This window comes from Sphaerodactylus townsendi, linkage group LG11, assembly GCF_021028975.2.
Source record: "Sphaerodactylus townsendi isolate TG3544 linkage group LG11, MPM_Stown_v2.3, whole genome shotgun sequence".
In the NCBI taxonomy this organism is placed as follows: Eukaryota; Metazoa; Chordata; class Lepidosauria; order Squamata; family Sphaerodactylidae; genus Sphaerodactylus; species Sphaerodactylus townsendi.
This window is the reverse complement of record NC_059435.1, coordinates 52697036-52720830: the sequence shown is the minus strand read 5'-3', so window position 1 is coordinate 52720830 and position 23795 is coordinate 52697036. Positions and strand designations below refer to the sequence as shown.

General features: G+C 41.5%; 1 protein-coding gene across 1 annotated transcript in view; it reads left to right on the top strand.

The window, feature by feature from the left end:
• ZNF804B (zinc finger protein 804B) overlaps positions 1–23795 on the top strand; it is a 99415-nt gene that overhangs the window by 69395 nt on the left and 6225 nt on the right. The window contains exons 3-4 of the mRNA XM_048510489.1: positions 1552–1695; positions 20477–20607. Of these exons, the coding sequence (XP_048366446.1) occupies positions 1552–1695; positions 20477–20607 (275 nt within the window). The remainder of the gene's footprint in view (positions 1–1551; positions 1696–20476; positions 20608–23795) is intronic.

Below are 23795 nucleotides of genomic sequence, written 5' to 3'. Positions count from 1 at the left end.
ACCCCTGGTTTAAATGAACCATTTTTAGCTGAAAAAAGCTGGAAAATACTGATAAGATATTTGTCAGCGTTCTTCAGTTTGGTTTTGCAGAATGCAAACTATGATCCCTCATCCATAGTGCACATTGTAGACCCCTCCCCCCTGATATCCTCTATCACTGCCTACTAGAGATACATACCCTCAAAATATAATGACTGGGGTGGGAGGGCAGGAGTTAGAATGGCCAGAGGCTGAACAAAGTAGATTATTTTGGTCCAGCAGCTCAGTTTCCTTTCCTTTCTAAGATGGCGTTGGGAATTCAGACCTTCCAGCAAAATGTGTTGGTTTTTTGTTTAGTTTTTTAATTGGTCATTCTGAAACTTTAAAGTCTGGAGAAATTCGGTGAAGAGAAAAAAGCAAAGTGACCTCAAAGTGTACGCCAAGGGTAATATGGACACAGGCAGATTTTATATTGAGATTTGGGGTTTATAGACAATGAAGAACTATTCATACCTCTTTAAAAACCTTTTCAGCCTTTTTGCAGACTGAAAAGTGAAGAACCACAGCAGATATCTTAAACAGCTGTAGAGAAAAGTAAAAACAACGTTGATGGCTGTATGGAAACAGTGCATTCCTTCATTCATGGAAATATTTAGAAAATGGATACCTGCATTATCATGTTGTTTTCCATTATTATAAGTAGTACATAAGAGAGGATCACCATACATTAGAAGTATCAGGTATAATTGAACAAAAGCTAATTACAACTAAATGCAATTGAAATTGATAGAATAGGATTGCGGTAATGATTAATAAAGATGCTTTTACTTCATTGGGACTTTGTCATGACTGCCTGGTGCTGGATTGTACCCGCTAATTGTAATTTTAAATTATATTATTGATTAGCTAATGAAGTAAACTTCCTTTACATGCCAGTATCTCATCTTTGCAAATGAACTACTGCTGCAACTATTTTCTCTTCCAAGAAGGGGCCCAGTCTTAATGTTGTGTTTTGTGTAATTCTGGATGTTGTGGTTTTTAAAAAAAAAATCTCTCAGCTTTCACCGTATGAGTGTTGAAAGCAGTACTCATTAGCAAGACGAACAAATCTATTAAAACTCTTGAGAGGGTTAGCTTATTCTACCACTGCTTACACAAAGTTGTTCATTTTTACCTCTTAACTATACTGTCTGCCTGATAAAGGGATTAGAGCCCACTCATTGTACTTTAACATCCTGTCACTATAATGTGTTTTTGTTCTACACCTTGGCTCAGAGTGGTGTTTAAGTGGGACTGGAGGACTCATTAGTGTAGAGGGTAAATGTTTCTTTAATCTTCTTACAGAGTCTTACGTTCAGTAAAAAAGCTCCTGTCCATTTCTTTAGATCAAGGGCCTACCATTTTATGGTACCATTTTATATTACTGCAGTGAATTTCCAATGCAGCGATTCATGCACCCACTTGAAGCTTTTTGATGCCCCTATAGTCCTCGATGCATATGTAACTGTAGTAAAAAGAAATAAGCAACATTATCAGTAACCATATTTCCCTTCTTTATATCTCCCCTTGTAGGATTTTGCTGAAAAGGAGAAGGCAGCAGCTAGAGCTCTAGAGGACGTGAAGGCTAACTTCTACTGTGAATTATGTGACAAGCAGTACCATAAACACCATGAGTTTGACAACCACATTAATTCTTACGATCATGCTCACAAACAGGTAAGACTAAAAGTCATGCAAGATGTTTTGGTTTGGTTTTGAGCCATACAAAACAGGCAGAGGTCATGTGCTTGTTTGAATTTACTACGCTTGTGGATTTTGGTGGATGTGTGACAGTAAGACAGGTTTGAGGAAACTCAAGTGACCAATTGCACATGGAACAATTCATACTACCAACAGAGCTGATTGGTATCAAGTAGTAAGTTATCTTCCAAGGCTAGCTGTAGTTTCTGAAATAATGAATCAGGCTCTGAATTTCTGAATTTCTGAATGGGCTTTTTAAATCAAAGCTCAGAAAATCAGTTCTACTATGCACATTCATTTGACTGGCACATGCTTTTCTGTTTAATATCTCTTAATAATTCAGCCATGAAGTTCACTACATGGCCTTAGATTAATCACCCCTTTGCAACCTAGCCTACCTTATAGGATTTATGAGGAGATAAAAAGGAGAGGATAAAAAGGAGGAGGAGAGGTCCATGAATTCCATCCCGAGTTCTTTGGAGAAAGATGTGATTGGTAGATATTACTGAGGGTTTCCAGGTCCCCCCTGGCTACCAGGCAAGGGATGAGGGGTGTATGGTTGCCAGATCCAGGATGGTAACCTCCTGGAGATTTTGGGGGTGGAGCCTGTGGAGGTCAGGGATACAATGCCACAGAGCCCACCCTCCAAGGCAACCTTTTTCTTCAGGGAAACTGATCTCTTTAGTCGGAAGATGGACTATAATTCTGGGGGATCCCCAGGTCCCACCTGGAGGCTGGCATCCCTAAAACTATCTTATTCAACAGTAAATCAACTTTAGGTTTTATTTTCTAATGCTCATGAGGACCAATGCAATTTTAAAAAGTACATTTCTTGGGCTGATTCTGCACAGGCAACACGGGTTCAGGTAACCCATTTCAGTTGCCTGTGCTGCCATTTGCACGGTGGGTGGGGTGGCCAGTCGGGATCACTGGGATCCCAGAAGCAGGAGGCGGCACGGTTCACAGAGGAAATGCTGTATTTCCATGAGAACCACACAACAGAGTATCCCTTCAAGAATCTACTCCCTGAGAATCCCCCCACCCACTTACTGGCACAACATGGCAGCTACCCATTAGAGAATCCACTCTAATGGTGCATGGCTGGGAAATCCACCACCATGGTGGATGGAAGGGGGTGAGAATTGAATGCTTCCTGCTTGCTGTAGTTTGCACAGACAAGCAGGAAACCTTTGAAACCCAGTTTAAGAAAAAATTAACCTGGGTTCAGGCAAATAGAATGGGTCAGAAGCATTTGAGGGGAAATTCTATGGGAACTTCCCCCCTCCCCAAATGCTTCAAATAAAAGTATTTTTTTTAAGCCTGGACTCGTTGTATTTGACCCGTGCTGAATCCCCCATAAATGTAACATAAACCATGACTCTGGCCCACTATTTTTCAGACAGCACTTGGTTAATTACATTTTTTAAAAAATCAACTGCTTTTCTCTCAACCACTCATTTTGCCCATAAAAGGTTTGTAATGATATAAAACAAATTTCAGATCCAAAACATGTGAAGCTAATCCTATAATCCCTCTTGCCTACACAAAAAGGATTTATTTCCAGCGTCATCTGCTTTTTCGACTTGTCAGGGTTGTTTCTGGACTCTGATCGATCTGTTCCCAGCAAGTCCCATCACATTTCTCTGCTTGGTGATTTATGCAAAATAGAAATGCCATTTTGATGCACCAGTCAGTTTTTCTTGGCTGTCTTCCATCATAAAAGATAATGGTTAAAAGCAATAAAACTCTGTTTTTAATTTTAAAAGTAGATTTAGTACTCTGAACAATGACAGATTGTCAGGGGAAGAAATGAAAGTCCAATATATTTAAAAGAACAACATAAAACCACACATGGACAGGCAGACAAACGGAAAACCTTTATTGGCATATCTACCACATGTGGAGATTCCGGGGCATGTTTCTCCCATACAGCCCTGTGAGGCTCAGAAATATTTCAATTAGCCTATCCACGAGGTGAAAAGGTAGCATTAAAAAGGCAAATGCAGTTGTTCATCATTGCTAAGACAATGTGCCAGTCATGTTTGTTTTTAATCTGGAGTGGACCAGAGACCACAGCTAGATTGCTCTGAGCTTTGATTTTACAAGCCAGTAAACAGCCATGCATCTGAATCCTGATAGGTTTCATTCTTGAAAAAAATGGGAAACAGACTGTTGGGTATATGCATATTAGCAGAGTAGAACAGAAGAGACAGATTCTCAGTTGCTTTTTATAAATGAGTTTGCTAACTATAAGGGAGGATTACATAGAGATAAAATAAGAAATCCTTTATTTCCTGTTACACATCTGCATTACTGTATGATTGGTTACATCTTGGTACCTATCTGCTGTCTTGTGCTCATGGTGGTGCTGCCCTCAAACAAAGAAACAGAGTTAACTTAACTTTATAACTTCAGATGTATTTGCTCACTAACATGTAAGCAATGGCTATCTCATGGAGCAATAGCTGATCAATAGATTAGGTCATAATCAGTGACATCAGCAACTTGTTTACATACAAACAGTTAACTCTTTTATAACTGAGTTTTGGCAGACACTTGCAAAATCTCAACATGGATCTAGGGCCCTTTCTGCACGGTGGAAAGGGCGCCTCTCCACTGGCAGAAATTATGCTGGTGGAGGGGAGGGGGCCGTTCTCACAGGAGCATGCGAGCGGCCCCCGCAGAGGCAGCACAGAAGAGGCTACTCTTCTGCATCCCCCCCCCCCACTCACTTCGTCCTCCAGCATCGGTCTGGAGCAGGGGTCTTCAAACTATGGCCCTCCAGATGTTCATGGACTACAATTCCCATCAGCCCCTGCCAGTATGGCCAAGTGGTAGGGCTCATGGGAATTGTAGTCTGTGAACATCTGGAGGCCCATAGTTTGAAGACCCCTGGTCTGGAGGGCTGCAGGGACCCGCCCATGCTGCCCTCTAACCTCCAGGGGTTGGAGGGCAGCGGGGGCGGGTCTCAGCAGCCCTTCAGACCGATGCTGGAGGACAAGGTGAGTGGGGGGGATGGGAAAGCGGTGTCCCTCAGGAAGGGAGGTGGAAAGCGGCGCCTTCACACTGCTCGGGACTGCACAAGACAGCGCTGCTGCATTGCAGCAGCACTGGTGTGCGAACAACTCCCCAGGGCCCGGTGTTTTTCTGTCCCTGGGCCACTGTTTTTGGCCCCGTGCGGAAAGGGCCTAGTATTCCATACAACAAAAGGTCATACAACACTGCATGACTATTCCCTTTCTGCAACTTTGTTAAAATTGCAGTTAGCATTTCTGACTAAAAGGGCCTTTTTTCTGGCCTCTACTTTAAATTCTGATCTTGCTGAGAATTTTGTGATATCATCAGTTTTCAAAGCTAATTTGAAACTGTGAGAACTTCAAAACTGACTCCTCCCATTTCAGCTATCCTGCCTACATATATATCTAGGGGCATACCACCCTAGGGGACATATGGGGTCAAATGTCCCTGGGCTGCAGCCATTTAGTCTTGGGGGGTGAAAAATCACCCCTCACACCCCTCCTCCTTCTCCCCGGGTCCGTATACGTCCTGCTTAAGACTATTTCCCTATAAAGACACACTCATGGGGTGAGGTGTGTTTGCAGAAAAAGAGAGGGGCACCTGTGTTTGGGGGTGAGGGAAACCAAACAGGTGCATCCTTAGGGGGAGGGCGGTATACAAAACTAATAAATAATTAAATAAAATCCCCAATGAACATTTCTGACAGCACCCAAACCTCGGTTTTTATCCTGCCCGTTGTTGCATCCACATTTGTATTTGCAGCAAGACAAACTCTGCAGCCCCAGCAAGAGAAGGAAAAGCAACCCAAGGTCTGCCCACTCTAAAAACCACTTCCCAAAATCCCAGGCTGCTTGTCTTCTTCTTTTTCTCAAATTACTTTTAAAGCTAGGGACAAAAGAGCTCTTTGGCTGCCCCTGACTCCACCATGCACCTCTGAGCTTCATTTATCATCTTGCTCTCCCCCCACACAATGTCCCCCTTCCCCTTTATGAGATAATGCAAATACAAACATCAATAAGGAGCTGCAAGGGGAATCATTATATCCATACCAGGGGCGCAGAAAACTCAGTTTTTGCACCAGGCTACATTTTCCCTAGATACGCCTCTGTATATAGCCTGTCTTCAGAAATCCAGACCCTGCTTGCAGAGGGGTTACTACCAACCAGATCTTGAGCAGAAGTTCCTTGTGAACATGGGGAGACCAAAAGAAGGAAGGGCTTGCAATGGGCAACACATTCTAAGACCTTTCTTACAAGTGCATGCAGTTGTAGTTTGTAATTCCTCCAAATCTAAGATCCAAAGGTTTTCTGAGAAAAAAAAACCTCTCGCTAGTTGCAACTACTAGGTCTTCTTATAGAGGTGTCTTTGATGGTGCTAAGTCATGATAATATGAAGACTATTTTCATATATCTCTGGAGATTCTAAGGATTGCTTCAGGGTTAATATCAATGGCCTTTCAGAGTGAGGAGTGGGTGTTCACTAAGGTGTCTGGAGAAGCAGAAATCATTGAGAAGAACTTGAGAACAAAGTAATCGTTGGAAGCCTGGCATTTCCATCTGTGTGACAGAATGCTACTACCACCACCCTTCCAGTCTGGTGTAGTTGTAGAAAAAGAGGACTTGTTTGAAAGACTGGTAAGTACACTGGTCTCCCACTGAAGGCACGCACGCACTCACATACACACACACCAGCATTGCCTAGGCCACAGTTGTCAAACTTGCGGCCCTCCAGATGTTATGGACTAAAGTTCCCATCATCCCCTGCCAGCATCAACATCTGGAGGGCCATGAGTTTGACACCTATGGCCTAGGTTATGGGTTTTTAGCTAATGTTTTTAACTAAAAAATACAAACTTACCTTTCTTATATACAGCTACCTTCCCAGATGATTTACATCTAATTAATCAATTAATTAATTAATATGAAAGACATCTCAAAATGCTTGAATGGGTCTCCAAAAAGGCAGAGCCTGGCTGTGTTATGAAATTTAAGATTAGCTACATTCTATATAAACTGAGCAGCTGTTTGTACATTGTGCTCAGTTGCATCTGAGGGCAATACTGGATTCTAATTATTCTAAAGTTTGTAATAATGTTTTTCTATAAAGGGATGTGGGGTTTTAAACTGTAGAGGTAAGTGATCTCTGGTGGAAAGAAACTGGATTCTTATATCTTGTTCCTATGAATACTGTATGAAGACGTAGGTAGGTAAGATCTCATCCCTGTGTGAGCTGTTCATCCATCCCAGTTACCAGTTTCATTACTTCATGAATAGGTTGTTCAGAGGTTTTTTGAGTCTAGCTGAATCTACTCAAGGCAAAGAATAAGCAATGTGATACTTTCCTGTGTAATGCTGTTAATAGCTGCTTTTCAAAGCACACAGTACTACACTTACATTTCAAAGATGCCTAATATTCCTATGGCATCTCTGAAACGAACTCTACATTTTATTCACTCTTCCCATTTCATTTGGAAATGGAAATCAATATTACATACTTTTCTAATGTGATGTATTCATTTTTGAAGCATTAATTTATTGCTGACTTCAGCCAAGATACTTAGCTCGAACATTACTGCAACCACATTTATGAAATCAGTGCTTCGATAGCAGAAACTGAATTATCAAATGCCACTGAACACAGTCTAGTGACTTGTTATGACTTGAGGCAACACATTCCCATTTTAAATGTCAGTTTATGCAAGTCTTTATTTGAAATCCACAAATCTATGCAGTTAGATAGGCTTTATTAAAAACCAATGCACCTGCTGCACTGGAACTGCTTTGTTACGTTCTTATTATGCAAATAAATTAGCAGTATTCATCCCTGAAAACCACATGTTGTTTAGAATAATGAGCTTCCTTTCATTGTCAGGATTTCAGAAATCTCTAGCAAGTAATCAGAAGCTTCCTTTAAAAGCAGCGTCTAGATAAGCTAAGTTGTTAAATGTTAGATGTTGTAGAATTACATCTACTACTTTTTAGACAATGCTAATTAATATGTAAATTAGAAGTTTAGCCCTCATTAAATTAGTGGGGGGAAACCATGGGACAGTTAATTTCATCATTGATGATAGTCTACTAGAAGAACAGTAATGTGAAGCATTACATTATACAAGGAACTGCGGAATTCTGTTATCCAATTCTAGCACCTCAAACCAGCTGTGCGTGTCCGAGGGAGTGTGTTAAAATTTGAATTATCACCTGTTCTTAGTTTGCTCTGAGATTGCATATTTTAAATAATTCTACACAGTATATAAGAATTCAAAATGGATACCATAGTCCACTTTTGGGATGTATAAATCAAGCAATTCTTGTTTACATTCTTAAAAATGCTTGTTTGAAAGTAGGTCCCATTGGCTTAAGTGGGACTTGCAAACATCAGTGGGCTTGAACTCTAAGTAGTGTTTCCCTCCAAAGGCTGTACCAATACTGGCTTATCTTCAAGGGCGGGGGGTAGGGGAGTATGTTGTTTCTGTTACTACACTTGAGGTTCACCAGACGCCTTCTACTTCGTATGGTGCATGAAAGAAAACCAGTCAATGTAACACTTTAAGTTACTGTCTCAGAGGCACATATGCTTTCAATATCTTTGGGGTGGGGAGCCCAATCTATCTATCTTAGCCAGTGAAGTTGTTGGAAAATTCTAGAATCCTTTATGTAGGCAGAAAATCAGAATAACAGCTCTGTATTGTACTCTGCTTGAAGGAGTGGAAACTCACACCAGAATAAAAAAGACAGCTGAACCACTTGACAAAATTATCAGACTGGAGACCTACATGCTGTCAATTTTCCAGCTTCTCCTATTAGGACATACTTAGATGAGTCAGCTCTGCAGAAGCCAGCCTCCTGAAGGCATAGCTATTTCTCTTGAAGGGGTCACATGTGAGATACCTAATTAGCCATGGAAACATTACAAGACTAAAATCTAATCTTTCTGAGTCTTAAATCCTGTGTTGAGAATTTACCAGTGGGGTCATCTTATGTTCCTGGAGATGTGTGACCCTTCTCACCTCTGTTGATAGATGGCTGAAAAGACAGGGGCTTGTGGGGGAGATTGAGAAGAAATAAGTGACTACTAACATGGGAAGGCAAGTATAGGGGGTGTCAAAATGAAGATGAGGACTTTGCCTCTGCTCATTGATGGAACAGGCATAAGTATTTGTTTAGAGTTAACATGGTACTGTGAATAGAGAGTGGAGATTCTGGTCTTCTCTCAGCTATAGAACTCACTGACTTTGAGCCAATCGCTGCAATTCAAATTAACTAGGGATGTGCATTCTGATATATTTGATGCAAATATATATCTGAAAAACACCTTATTGATATTTTCTGGATATATTCAAGTATCTGGGAACTTTTGTGATACCAATGTGAGTCCTGAAATATCCCAGAAATATTTGGGAATAACCAGGAATGTCTATAAAAAACCTCAAAATACTGATTTTTTGATTATAAGTTTTTATTGCTTTTCCAGAAAGTTGAGGGATTTATACATCAATACATCAAAGTCTGAGAGTGCAAAATTGTTGTACTTAAGAAAAAATAATAAGAATTTGTAATAATATAAACTGAACTAATACATTTGCTTTGCTACTCATCTAGTATGATTTCCCCTCCTTTCTCCCCCTCCTTTCCTCCCCTCCCTCCCTCCCTCCCTCCCTCCCCCCCAAAACTGTTTCCCCCCCTGACTTCCCCTCTACATTTCTTTCGTAGATTCATAAAGTAACTAATTTTTCTAATTCTTACATCTAAGAACAATGGTCAGGAAAAAAATGCAACACATAAAACTACAATTAAGAAGGTAATTAAATTACCTAAGCCTATAGTAAGTGGGACGACATTTTATATACTTTAATAACATAATTAATCCATGGCTGCCTCAAAATACTGATTTTTATTGAGGTACAAATCCCTCAAACTAACTTTCTTACATACTTGATGTGAAGGTTAAATGGGATAAAGCCATATATGCCACTCTGAAAGGGTTGGAAAGGGCAGGATAAATATTCTCCCCCAAAAGTATCTAATGGTTAAAAAGGTATTTTTGAGTTTAAAAAAAATCAGAGCTAGAAAGTAACCTACAAAGTCAATATACATCTTCATAAATAAGACAAATGAAACAGCCTTCTTGGGACACCATGAATTCAGAATACAGGTGGTATTAAATCACATCCCTGGTTACGAAAAAATAAAATTCTAGAATATCTGATAAAAGGCAAGTCTAGAATCCTTCTAATTTGTGATCTTTCTATGGGCAGCATATGGAGGTCAGCAGTAAGGTACAGGGTCACTGAGAGTAGCTATGGCTTGGGTTTCCTCTGAGTCTCCAGTTTCAGGATCAAATGGTAACCCTTGCCCTCTGCCATTTTAAGGTCAGGAGGGGAAGGAGTTGCAGCTCACCTGGGGCCTCTTCCTCCAATTGGGTAACATTCTGTACACTCTGGTCTTTTTCAGGGCTTCCACAATAGAGAGAGGATCAGCTTAATGTTCCTTCTCATGTTTGGACTATTGGGTCACAATTCTCTGTTCTGGACTCCTGTGGTGCTATGGGCATACATCAGTGGTGGGATGCATCAGGTTCTGGTTGTTAAAATGGTACTTGTAAACAATCACTTATTGAATTATTTGAATCTTATCACCGGAACTGGTTGTTCAATTATTTGAATTCCACCACTGGCTTACATGTTAGCTAGCCCATGGGAATGTGGCTGGGAATAATGTTGGGCATTTTGCCTGTCTTCTTCTGTGGTCCTGCCCAGCAAGCCATTGGTAGCAATGGGATTCAGGCCAGGGACAGGCATCCAACATGTGATACAGACATGAATTTTGAAAAGATAGTCCCAGGAGAGTTGTATTATGTACTTTTTGCAGAAATGAATGTCTATCTGCTGAGGGGTTTACACCAAAATGTAGCTGCCATACTCAGCTGGTGCCTTCAAGGATTTAGCATAAGTCCCACAAACTGAAATGCCCTGATTCAGTCTATGAATTCTATATGCTGTAGTAGGTCCACTCAGAGGAAGAAATTAGAGCATCTTTTGAGCTAACCATCTCTCAGTCTTCCCTTTGCCTTTGAGAAATCCTCCTTGTTTATTGTGATTATGGATCATGCCATTTATGTCAGTTCCAGAGGCTGACATTTAAAAGCGAAAATGGAAATCTGATGTTTGGGATTTAAGTGGCTAGTGCTGTCCAATTATTTTTTATTTAGGTTTTATTTAGAACAGAAATAATATATTAATATTAGATATTCTCCTTTCATTCCTTAGTAAATTAACTTTGATTGGGATTTAAAAAAACTTTCCTGCTGTACAAAATAAGCAAAGAAATACAGACTAAGGCATGCCTTCCTTGTTCCCTCTATGATACAGAGATTGGAACAAACTGCAGTTGATTGTAACATTAAACTGGAGAGAAATAACAAGCTATGGTTTGTTCTCTTGCTACAAACTAAATTCTAAACCCTCAATTCACCTGGGTTTAGAATATCCACTTGAGAATGTCACAACAAACTGCTTCTCATTCAGGAAGTTTTCATTCTCCTCAATGAGAAGGGAACAAGAATGAGAAGGAACATCTGAGCCTCGGGAATCCTGGTTCACTTTCATCATGAACCAAATTGGGATGTGTTTGTAACATTGGCATGCAGCCAATATTTCTGTGAATGGAGCTTAATAGAAATATATAAAGAGTAGCAATGTTAGATTCTGGCAATCAGCAGAACTCAGTATCATATAAAAAGCAGGAGCTGTTTTGGCTCTGACTGTTGCCTCCGCATGGCTGTCCAGGGTTCTACTGGCACAATGCTCAGACAACAAAATGTCAACATCAGCCTAATTTTTATTCATTTTGCCATAACTTTACAGCTGATAATGCTTCCCTAGCAGCTGCTTGGTTTCCTCTGGTGGATGATTCTGTCATCTGATTAGTTTCCCCCTTTTTACAGCTAGTTTGTGCCCTGGCAAATCCATCCACTGCACTCGCTTATGACTTTTCCCTCTACTCTGAATATAAATTGTTATCATCTATCTGATTAATATGTGCAATTTAGCGCCATAATTGAGTCCAATGGTGTAAGAATCTTGCTGATCATTGTTTTTGTATATAAATAAGCAGTAAATCTTCAAGGTATGCTTATAGCATTAAAACTCCCTTTTTAATAAAGAAAGCATGATGCATGCTTGTGCCTTTTCAAGGTAGCAGTGTTATGAAGACAGGATTATTTGTTTAATCCTCAGTGTGAGATTGAAATTAATTAACACACTTTCATTCCACCTCGAACATATAAAAGGGAAAAAAAGCATTCACCGACTAATTCACATTGAAATTTTCAGATCTATTTAAGCATCAGATGTTAGTATTAACTCTCAGGAAATGAATGGGATATCAGGTATCTTCTTGCTCCTGTAAGTTCACAAAAAGTGCTTTGGTCCACGTGCCCATATTAATTTATAATGATTACTAAACTCTCAGTTTAAACAGTGACAGCATGCAGAGGATATTACTGAGCTTTCAGACACAAGGATTTTTTCCCCAGCTAAGCCTTAATTTATGTACAGGAAACAGTTATCAGATTTAGTTTGCAAATCTTCACACCCAGCCACCATTTGAAAAAAAAAGTTATTAACAATCTGATCTACAAGCCAGTTAAGATGGACATCATATAATGTTGCTGATAATAATTGGCAAAGCCAGACACTCTTACATAGTTGAACCTATGAGCTGGTTTAATTGGAACTCTCAGTAGTCAGTTACAATTAACATGAGTACAAGATGGACGCAATTGTGCCAGGAGATGGGACTAGCCCTTTGGGGGGATGGGGAGGAAGAAAGGCAACACAGACACAGTGTGCTAGGAGGAATCAGGCCGCAACTTCAACGATTACAGATTTCTCAATTTCTCCCATGCCCAGCCAGGCAGCTTCTTGTAAGGTAAGTTGGGGGCATGGCAGGGGGTGGGGCCAGGGCACCATTGTGCCCTGGGCACCATCCCCCCCATGCCACTGAGGGCAGACTACTGATATCTGGAATGGAAGTGACAGAAACTGCTATTCCTAATCATCACCAACTTCCTGGGGACAGGGCCAACCCCAAGTTTGGCTGTTCTGTCCCCTGCCCTCCAGATTTCCTTTAGGGCACTTGCCTTTTTTCATACAGAGAGCTTACTGTGCACAGCATGCACAGGTTTCCCCAGCTAGTGCCTAAAAGCCAGCAGCCAGTTGCAGCAGCGAAACTACCAGGGGATCGAGGGGTGCGCCACACACCGGGCGCACAGATTTGGGTCATGTGGAGGGCGCATGAGACCCTGGGAAATGTAGTTCCCACCAGAACAGGCAGGCCTGTTCTCCAGCCTGCTTGGTTTCCTAAAGTAAGTGTGGTGGGGGCGCCGCAGGGGGCATGATTTCCCCCCTGTGGTGCCCCCCACACTTACTTTAGGAAACCAAGTAGGCTGGAGAACAGGCCTGCCTGTGTGGGAACTACATTTCCCAGGATACCCTGGGAAATGTAGTTGTCATCAGAACAAGCCTCCAGCCTGCTCAGTTTCCTAAAGTAAATGGAGGATGGGGGTGCCGCAGAGGGGGGGGGATCCAGAGTGCGCACCGGACGCACTCTGGCCCAGCTACGCCTCTGGCCAGTTGTGATGGTTATGCTGAGAGAGAACTGCTAAATGCCAAGCACTTCTTCAGTCCATTCCTTGCCGTCTAAGCTGAGTGCCATCCAAGCCTGTAGCCTGCAAGTTTGCATACCTCCCCATTCCGTGATTGAGTGACCTCTAGGATGAGATGGAGGAAGCTGCTTGAGAGCTGACTGGCTGACAACTAGTACTGGGTCCAATTGCCCAAAATCGCCTTTGCTTCCACCGGCATCAGTGCCACTCCCCTCAGTCATGTCCAAGATATCCTATTTTCTTTCACGTTCATGCCACCAGTTCCTACCACCACTATCTACCATGCAACTATAGGAATTAGGATTCACTCTGTTGCTGCCAATACCTGAAGTAAATTCAAAGGAAACTAATTGTCATATAGTACAGGATACACAGGAGTTGGGTAGCACCTTAAAGACTACAAACGTTATTTCAGCTTGATGCTTCTTGAGTTAGAGCTCACTCCTTAGATGCATAGAAATAAAAACCCATTAGACATAGGTCCTTTCCACACAAATCACCTAAAATGTTTGTAAAATATTTTCAATCCCTCCCCCTCTACCACAATGTTTGTCTGCACTCATTCCCTCAAAACAATTCATGACTGCCGTGAGGGGTTTCCCCTACTTTTTAAACTTATTTGTTGAATTGGTGTTTCAGTGCCTCTACAGCTGGTATAATCAATGCCTTGAAGATTTTACTTCCGAATTTTTTTAAGCCCATACAGAAATGATGAAAATAAACAGGGAAGGGGTAGTGATGCAATAAAGTGCACCAAGGAGGAAGTTTGGGGACACCACAGAGGCATGGAAAATGTAGTAAACAGATCATACAGCAAGTGAAAACATTTTAGAAATGTTTCAAGCTAAAGAATTGTTTTAAAAGGGGATCATTTAAAATGTTTTGGGGCTGGAAATGAAACAGTTCCAGAACATAATGAGTAAAAAACAATGCGGAATTCCATGGAGGAAACATTTTATTTCCTGCCTCAAAACATTTTAAAAGGTTTGTGTGGAAAGGGCCCTGATTAAATACACAATAGAGGGTTACAAAGAGAGGCTGGGGTAAAACAAAGGCTGAATTGCCTGCCTAGCTGGCTTCTAGTTGTGATATATCTGAAGAAATTGTTACTGTTTGTCTTAATGTTTTTGGCCAATCCTATGTTAAATTCCCTTTTTTGCCTGTCTCTTTGTCAACTCACATTTGTTTTACAGTGTTAGCTGCCATAGATTCATCAGCCCTAGCCCTTCTGTCAAATGAGGCATGGACTAGATTGGAATGATCCAGCAGTGTTACCCATTTGTTTTTATCGCCTATGCAGCACACTTCTATTCAGCAGAAATTTCACAGGGGGTGGGGGTAGGGTAGAAATCTAGTAAATGTAATGATGCTTGTCTAGGAAGGGAATGTAGGATTGTAGATTCCCTTATTTAACAATCATACAGCTTTACAGAATACACTTCAAGCAAATTTCAGGTTTCTATATTATCTAACACCATGTGCAGATGAACCTTGGTCGTGGGCAGAAATATAGCAGGTAGTATAATTGCACAGGAACCACCTAGTCAGAATCTTTAATATTAGTATTTATCATTTGGTTGGAAGCAAAATGGGTTGTCGAAATAAGTCATGTACGATGTTGCCTTAAAAACGTACTCCAAACAGCAATATATATGCAACTGTATTTATCCACTATTCAAGTGAAACAAATAGGACATAGTTTAATCAAAGTCTGCAAAATGTTTGTCATTCAACCTATCATTTCCAAAGATCATACAGCTGCACAAGGTTATTCCACTCAGCCACACCAATAACACTCCAAATAACAGTAACATATTATTTCAGAAATGAAATAGCAACTTGAATAACATTCAGCTGCCCTATTTCTCCTTGTCTTTCAGTATAATGTTGGGTATTACTTTGGGTACCCTAAGCCAAAAAGATATAAAGTCACTATCAGCATGTTGAATCTGTGCTGGTGCATATTTTAAGGGGATTCCGGTGCTCTTTTAGTATTTAAACTCAACACGCTTTCTTTCTAATGGTAAATAATTCAGATTCAGGGTTACAAGGCAGGTTGCTCACGGGAAAAATATATGCCACCGTGTAAATGAAATATAATATTTAAACTTTCCAAAAGAGAGAGAGGGAGACTTCTCAAAGCTCACAATGTTGTCGAGGAACAGTTAAAACTGGGGCAGCCCCATCCAAGTGACCAGGGGCCCTGGATGCAGCACCACAGTTGTGCCTCTCTGCTGTTCCCAAGAGTTTGGGGAGGGAATTGCGTTCCAGTGGTGTGGGGAGGTCAAAAACATAAAAAAGCCTCCCAGCTCCTAGAAAGCCCACATTAGGCTGAATGGACCTATGCCACCGAAAATGTGGTATAAGTCCAAAGATCTGGACATAACAGGGGCAATGGCCAGATGAAGCCTACTGTCAGTTCCTACCCCTGCCATACCTCCAAACTGATGGTCAAGGTGCAGGGATGCTGGCGCAGCATTCAGTGCTGTGTTCCACCGCCATGTAGGGTTGTAGTAGCCACCAACCAGCAGATCTTCCCCTCCGTTGGAACAAGTGCCCCAGGGAGGGCAAATCTGCCAGTGCAACCCTGCGCTGCTCCCATCGGTAGATTCCCCCCACCCTTGGATGTGGCTGTTAAAGCCTCATTTAGAAACTAACTGCATCATAAGCAGAAAGTTTAAAATAATTACAAGCTTAAGGACACTTTCCTAGGAATAAGTACAATTGAGTAAAATTGTGTAAAATTCTGACTAGAATGGCATACTTGTGTAATCTTACTTGGAAGTAAGTACTGTTGAACTAAGTGGGGTTTACTTTTGAGTTAAAATGTTTAGAGCTGCAAAACTAATCTGGGTCCTTTTGATACCATTTTTTAAAAGTTGGTTTTCAAATGACTGCCTAAGTGCACATTATTGTAAACCTGTATGTTGGCAACACTACCCATCTGAAACTTGAAGAGAGCACAAAATATTCCTTGCTGGTATTAGACAGGGTTCTGGTACAGTCGCCCTGCCCTTCAACCAAACAATCAGCAAAGCTATTAGCCTGGAGAGGCAGTGGAAAGCAAAGGAATTAATGAGCTATATGTTGATTAAACTTGCAGGTCAAACATGACAATAAGATCAAGTTTCCAAAAGGTCAACAGCCCAGGGAATGGAGGACAGGGCAAACCCAGAGTGCTGGCATTACTTCTGGGGTTAGATTTTTCCTTACTGCCTTGAAAAAAAAATCGATAATTTCAAATACTGAGACATAGTCCTGTTTGTTAAGGCTGATTTAACTGCCTCCATGTATGAGGGGGCCCTGACCTGGATAATCCTGGGTTAGCCTGATCTTGTCAGGTCTAAGAAGCTAAGCTTGGTCAGCCCTGCAAACTACTTCAGAACAGTCTCTTGCCTTGAAAACGGGGTTGCCATAAGTCAGCCCTGACTTGGTGGCATAAAAGAAAATGCATAAGGGTCAACGAATGGCTTGCTGGAGCATCTGAGTCTAAGTGCATCCAGTTCACAGCGCCACTTATTTTGACTGGACTGAAGAGCACTTAAATTTCACTGGGTACCACCCGGTACTGGGACAATGGGGCCCTGTACAGAAATCCTGGAATAACTCAAAGAAGTTGATAGGGTTGCTTGGCAGCCGTGACGGATAACAGCAGTGCATATTCTATGCGGTAAGATTTAGCACAAAGCTCATCATCATTATTAAATCCGCTTCAAAGTAATTTCACAGCGATATTGTTTTGTGATTCTGTAAAACAAACGGAAATGCATCAGTTAATTTTAAAGTTGCCTTTCTCATACATTTAATCCTGAAAAGTAATAGCCTTTTCAAAGTTATTTTTAGAATGCCAGTTACCATGGTGAAAGCAAATTCTCTCCCTGCTCTTTCTGCTAGTTGCTTAGATGGCTAATACAGTACACTTTAGACATATCTCCCCCCCTCTCCCCCCCCCCATATTATGCTTTTTAATAACTTCATCATACTCATGTTATGGCTGGGGTTTGGAACTCATTTTACAAATAATGTTATTGGTTCTACTATATTATCCAACATTTTATTTCCATTTAAGAAAAAGAAAGGAAAAACTCATTTTAAAACTCTGTTGGCTGCTGCACGCTCAATGCATCGTGTTTGCTGAAAAGACGCACATCCAGTTTTAGAACAGAGTTGATACAACAAGATGTAACCTGGACTTTTTGTATTTAAAACAATCCCCATAATTCTTAGCATCATTATCCCCCCCCCTCTCCAAATATTACTTGTGAATCTGAAAGGCCAAGAAACAAGATGTTGCTTAGTTCAAACCCAAGGGGTGGGTTGGTGGCTGGCACTCAAAATTGTTCTTTTGGGGAGCAGAGAGGGTCTGCACAGTGTGCAGGAGTCACTGTGTTGACTTTTGCTGCTCCTAGCAGGTGAAACTTTGTACTTAGTTTACAGAAGAGTGGGGGTGATTTCCCACTCCTCCACATGAGCGACAGACTCTCATCTGTTGAACTGGAATTGTTTCCCCACTCCTACATGAAGCTTGCTGGGTGAACTTGAACTTCTTTGGAACTCTCTCAGCCCCACCTGCCTCACAAGATATTTGTTGTGGGGAGAAGAAAGGAAGCCACATTGAGACTCCTTACAGGAGAAAAAGGCAGGGATAGTCCAATCCCAGTGGCACTGACTGATGTTCCTGTATTTGTACAATATTCACTGGAAGTTATTGCCATGCTACAGGTTGTGGGGGTGTTACCTGAAATGGTGGGAGTCTATCCCTTTTAGAGTATGGGAATGACCTAGAGCAGACTCTTGGTTTAGCAAAAGGTCAGGCAAGTTCAAGATCTTTGTTGCCTATATATACCAAGGTCAGCTTTTGCAAGAAATCTGCAGGTGACCAAAATAAAATTTAACCAAAAAAAATCAGGGAAAATAGGGGCACACACACACACACCATAATCAAAGCAGCGGAACACATGCACAGTCCTAGGATATAAGCAGAGTTGAGAGAATAGGCTTCAGATCAATTTAGGGAATTTGGGGAATAAGGGTTATAGTCACCTGATCTTGGAGCAGAAAGGTCCGAGTGACCAGCGCTAGCTCTGGCAGGAGAAAGAACAGTGCATTGGGTACAATATCAACAGAGAGATGTCCAAAGATATTGAACACTGACTATTGGGAGAGGGACTTCTTATAGGGGAAAAGGGACCCTCAGGGTTATGCGAAGTGGCCCTTAATCTCTGAGGAAAAGGGGAAGTCATGCCTTTCCAGAGAAAGGGAAGAGACAAACATCAACTTTAAGTGTTGAGTCATTAATCTAATGGTTTGAGTGCTTAGCCTGATGGGCTAAGCTGGAAGTCCCCAGAGGTGGACAGAGTGCTGAGTCAGTCGTAACTATAAACAATGGCAATGTAAATAAAGTGGTTGTTAGAGAGAGATTAGTCAGAGGAAGATGGTTTGGGTTAATACAATACTGACAGGAACACTTGAGGCAAACACATTAAAAGTCTGGTTGTAGTGGATTTTCTGGGCTGTGAAAACAAACATTCCCATCTCCAACCTTAGATTATCCACCCTGAGAAAGCAAAGGACATTAAAAGTCCTTTGCTTTTTCAGGGTGGATAGTCTAAGTCTGTAGATGGGAACGCTTGTTTTCTCTGAATCCGTTTAAGAAGGGTGTGAGGCAGGTATTTGCAAGGCAGATATTGGGTGAGACAAGTCCAGACAAGTTTTTACTGTGCACTTGTGGGTACACTAGCAATGCAGAGAATGGGCTCCCCATTTTTCTAAGTATCCCAAGGGCTGGCAGGAGAGGTAGAGACACTTCTGTCTTAAAAACAGAGTTTCCCCAACCCACTATGGATCGGTCTGGTAACAGTGGTTCTATAGTCCTTGTCTCTAGTCTTATGCACTTCTTTGCCCAGCTCCCATGATTAAGCTAAATATTCCTTGGTATTTTTTATTTCCAAAAGCAAAAGACCCAAATGCAAGAATTCTGTGAAATAAATCATAATTTGGCATGTGCGACTAAGTTTAGCCAGCCAGTTAGGTACCTAATGGCATGAAAAAGGTAATTGCACACTTAAACGTCTGTTAATTCCCAGGCTCACTATCTTGGTTGAGTGCCCTTATGTATCGTTGCAATTATTCTGATATTGTTCAGCAACGCTCGTTAGGATGAAAAGTCCACTTAGCGTCTTTGCCTAATTGTGTAGCCAGACAAATGCTACAATTGTATATTTTGTGTACAAATTCTCCATTTCACAAATGGCCATTCCATGATGGTTTCAGATCATGACGTTTTTGTTGTTGTTTGGAGAAACACATGGAGATTCATACTCTTTGGGGTATATTTCCAAGTCCAGAAATTTTATTCAGTAAAATGCTTCTGAGTTCAGCTGTTTAAATTCTTCTCATCAAGTCTTTCCCCCTTTTGCCTGAAGTCTTCCCTTTTTTGTTTATCTCACCTGATGTGATTATCTGATAACAGTTTAATTTGTATGTGAAGGCAGAAGTCAGCCCACTGATTTGACTCTCTTTACATCTTTTGGTTCCTTTATTTCATAGGAAAGGTTTGCTGTGTCTCTGTCCTCTGGTTACTACTGGTAGTCATTTTATTGATGGAAAATTACCATTTCCCAGAGCTCGAGTCTCAAGATGCCTTTCCTAAGTAAATATGATTCCTGCCTCCCTTACTACCAATTTCCTTGAATTATTCCAGCGATTGTGATGGGCATCTATTTGCTACTGCCTATGACATCAGTGCTACATACCAGTGACTGTTTCAGTTTAAGCAATGTCTTTTCGAAGACTTGAGCAACTGAAAAATGCAGATTGAAGGTTTCATGGTTCCAGCTGCAAAAAAAAAAAAAGAAACACCCCAAAAATATAGGCCTGCACCAACATCTCTGGTTCATGATATAACCTTTCATGTTCCTTTAGTGTTTTCTGGCATCATGCAAAAATTGTATTTCTAGGCTTCCTAGTGAAAAGCCTTTTTTTGGCCTAGTGTGTGGAAGGAGAAATGTATGATCATGGTAAAAACTGGCTCATAATTGTTTATGCTTCCTCTTCTCCTCTTCTCACACAGAGACTGAAGGAGCTCAAGCAAAGGGAATTTGCTCGGAATGTGGCTTCAAAATCCTGGAAAGATGAGAAGAAACAGGAAAAAGCACTCAAGCGCCTGCATCAGCTGGCTGAACTGCGGAAGCAGTCTGAATGGTAACAACCATATTACATTCTAAGCTCCTCCTCTTTTCCCATTAGCCCCCAGTTCCTGCTCTCCATCATCCACTGATCATATCACAAGCTCTTTCAACCACAGTTTTCTTTATCCTTGATGCTAAACATTCTTGCATTGCAAGTCATACAACTGGAAATGCTGAATTGATTCATTAACTTCTGAAGGCTGTTGTTTTAACATCTTTTTTGTCATTCGCTCTTACCTGACTAATAGTGCTTTAATAAATTTTCAGGGACAAAAAAGGGGGCCTTAAATGGTTGCTAAATTTCTCTCCATAAGCTTTTGCTTGTACCTTTTTCTCCTCATATACTGCTGTTAGATGCAAAATAGCACCTGTAGCCCTTTGCCTTCTACTCCAGAGTTGAACAGACCCTAGAGCAGTTATGGTCTGTGGATTTGAATCCAGCAGTGAACAGACAGAAAGCCCCAGGCAAGGATCCTTTTAAAATGAGATAAAGCTTTGTTGAAACTACTTGTGCATCCTAGGTTCACATCATTCACACACACACACACACACACACACACACACACACACACACACACACACACACACACACACACACACACATCCCACCATACCTGGTTGATACACAATTTTACTGCTGAAGCAAAGAAGATACAATGAAGATGGAAGGTGCGCAGACTGCTTGAGTTGTACTAGTAGTAGAAGAAGAGTTTGGATTTATATCCCCCCTTTCTCTCCTGTAAGGAGACTCAAAGGGGCTTACAATCTCCCTTCCCCCCCCACAACAAACACCCTGTGAGGTGGGTGGGACCGAGAGAGCTCCAAATAACTGTGACTAGCCCAAGGTCACCCAGCTGCCTTGTGTTGGAGTGCACAAGCTAATCTAGTTCACCAGATAAGTAGAGACGTAGGGCAGGGAAATGGTGCCCAGGGGAAATTGTGCCTGCCCCCATGCCCCCCCCACTTACCTTAGTTTAAAAGCAGTCTGGTGGGAACTACCTTAGTTTAAAAGCAGCCTTCAAAAGCAGCCTGGTACAAACTACATTTCCCAGGAGACCTTGTGAGCCCCAACTCCTGCAGGGTGGAGGGGGCAATTTTCTGCCTCCACTGGCACACGCCCAGTGCAAGATGCACCCCCCTTCCCCTTATAGCTACACCTCTGCAGATAAGCCTCCACAGCTCAAGTGGCAGAGCGGGGAATCAAACCCGGTTCTCCAGATTAGAGTGCACCTGCTCTTAACCACTACGCCACACTGGCTCCACTGATGATGGAGAGTACAACTCGTGCCTATTCTGTCTTTGGCCCCTCCTTTTAAGGCTGATGACATCATGGTGCCTCTGGTTCTTCTCTTACGTGTCTTCCTCCTTAGCCTCCTGCAAGGCTGTAGATAAGGGGGGATTCACAGGTTCAAACAATCCCATTATATGTCTGGCTTGCTTGAGCACCCCACTGCCACCTTCTCAGGATAGGGCTCCGCCCCCGCCTCCCTGAACCCACCCCATAAAAAAATCTATACCTACGTCACTGGCCTCCAGACTGGATGTGAACCCAGTTCTTGCTTGATTCTTGTTGACAGCTTCAAGGCTCCAAAAGTCTCAGGAGATTTAAGCTCACTTCCCTCAAACTGCTCAGAGATGTTCAAGTGTTTATCATGCGTATCAGGATGGCCCAGGACAGTGTAGTTTCAGGAAAAGGCAGGAGGGCCCCTGATATTTATCCCAGCTTTTATTTATTTTATTGGTTTTGTATGTTGCCCTTCCCCTCATGGGCTCAGGGCAATTTCCAATATTTCATAGAAATAAATACAGCAAAACCACAGTTTAGAGAGCATTTAAAACCCAATCTAAAAACCCAATGGTGACAGATATTTACAATACATCCCAATACACAGAGGTAGAGATGTGACATGGATGGAAAAGGGGGAAAACCAAAGTGATAGAAACAATAGGTGCCTCAACCATATGCCTGGTGGAACAGCTTTGTCTGCATCTCAGATCCTGTGGGGCTCAGATCTCACTGGACAGAGAGTTCTACCAGGTTGGGGCCAGGGCTAAGAATACGCTGGCCCTGGTCGAGGCTAGCCGATATCTTTCAGGCCAAGGATCACCTACAGATTTTCATTCGCTGAATAGCATTTCTGCTACACACACATTTCCCAGACACACTTCTAGGCATTTCTCTATCTCTAGACAGGTTTAGGAAATTTCAGTCCCAAGTTGCTGAATACACAGAAAATGCTGGAAGAGCTGCAAATGCAAGTTTTTGATCCTACAAATTTGGAAGCAGATATATCAACATTGAATGAAGCATTTCATAGGGCATAATTTATTTGCAACAAATATTAGATATGGAATCTAAAGTGTTAGATCTACCCTTCCCTGGAATGCAATCACGGGAGGCAACTTGGTGTTCTTAGTCCTGCTAGAAGTTATATCATAGCATTTTAGTCTGAATGGGGAAAAAGATGCACCCTTCTTTCCCTGTCTTGCTGCATAGTGGTTGAAGTTTCTTTGCCTATCCGTGCAATGTGCCTAAGACAGAACATCAGTTTGTTTGCCTTGCCAATAGTTTTGCTCTCTTTCTTGCTCACCAATGTTTTGATGCCCTTTCATGCTTTTTCCCAAATTGTTGGAAAGGGATCACTTTTTCAAGGGTACAAAAATGTTCTGGTAAACCAGCTTCCATTTCAGCTTAACTCAAAAGTTGAAGGTATTATTAAAATACCATTTTACTTGAACTTGATTTACTGCTTTAGGCAATTTGTTTAAAAGTGCTAGGAAGCAGGAAGAAAATCTTAATTATAATATGTTTAGTCAAGTAATCCTTGTTTTCATTAGTTTGCATATATCAAAATTATTCAAGTAGTTCCCTCCAGGGTGAAATAGCACCATCCTGTTTTTAAAGAATGTGATATAGTTAATTCATATAAATGCCCACAAGAAGTTGTCTGCGTATGTGTTTTAATTTAATTATTTTAAAGGCCCTTTTCATTGTTCAAATGTTTTCCTCTCCTCTGATTTGGGGGACACTAACCAGGTGAAAAGGCCCATAAAATGTTTTAAATAGACAGGACCAAACTGTTGGTCTGCTAAGCTTCCCATAGTCTCCTCTGATTGCCAATTAATTTTGCCTTTGGTAGCCATGCTAGGTGCACAGGGCAATGACAGAAATTGAAGCTGAAATTCATACATGATTGTTAC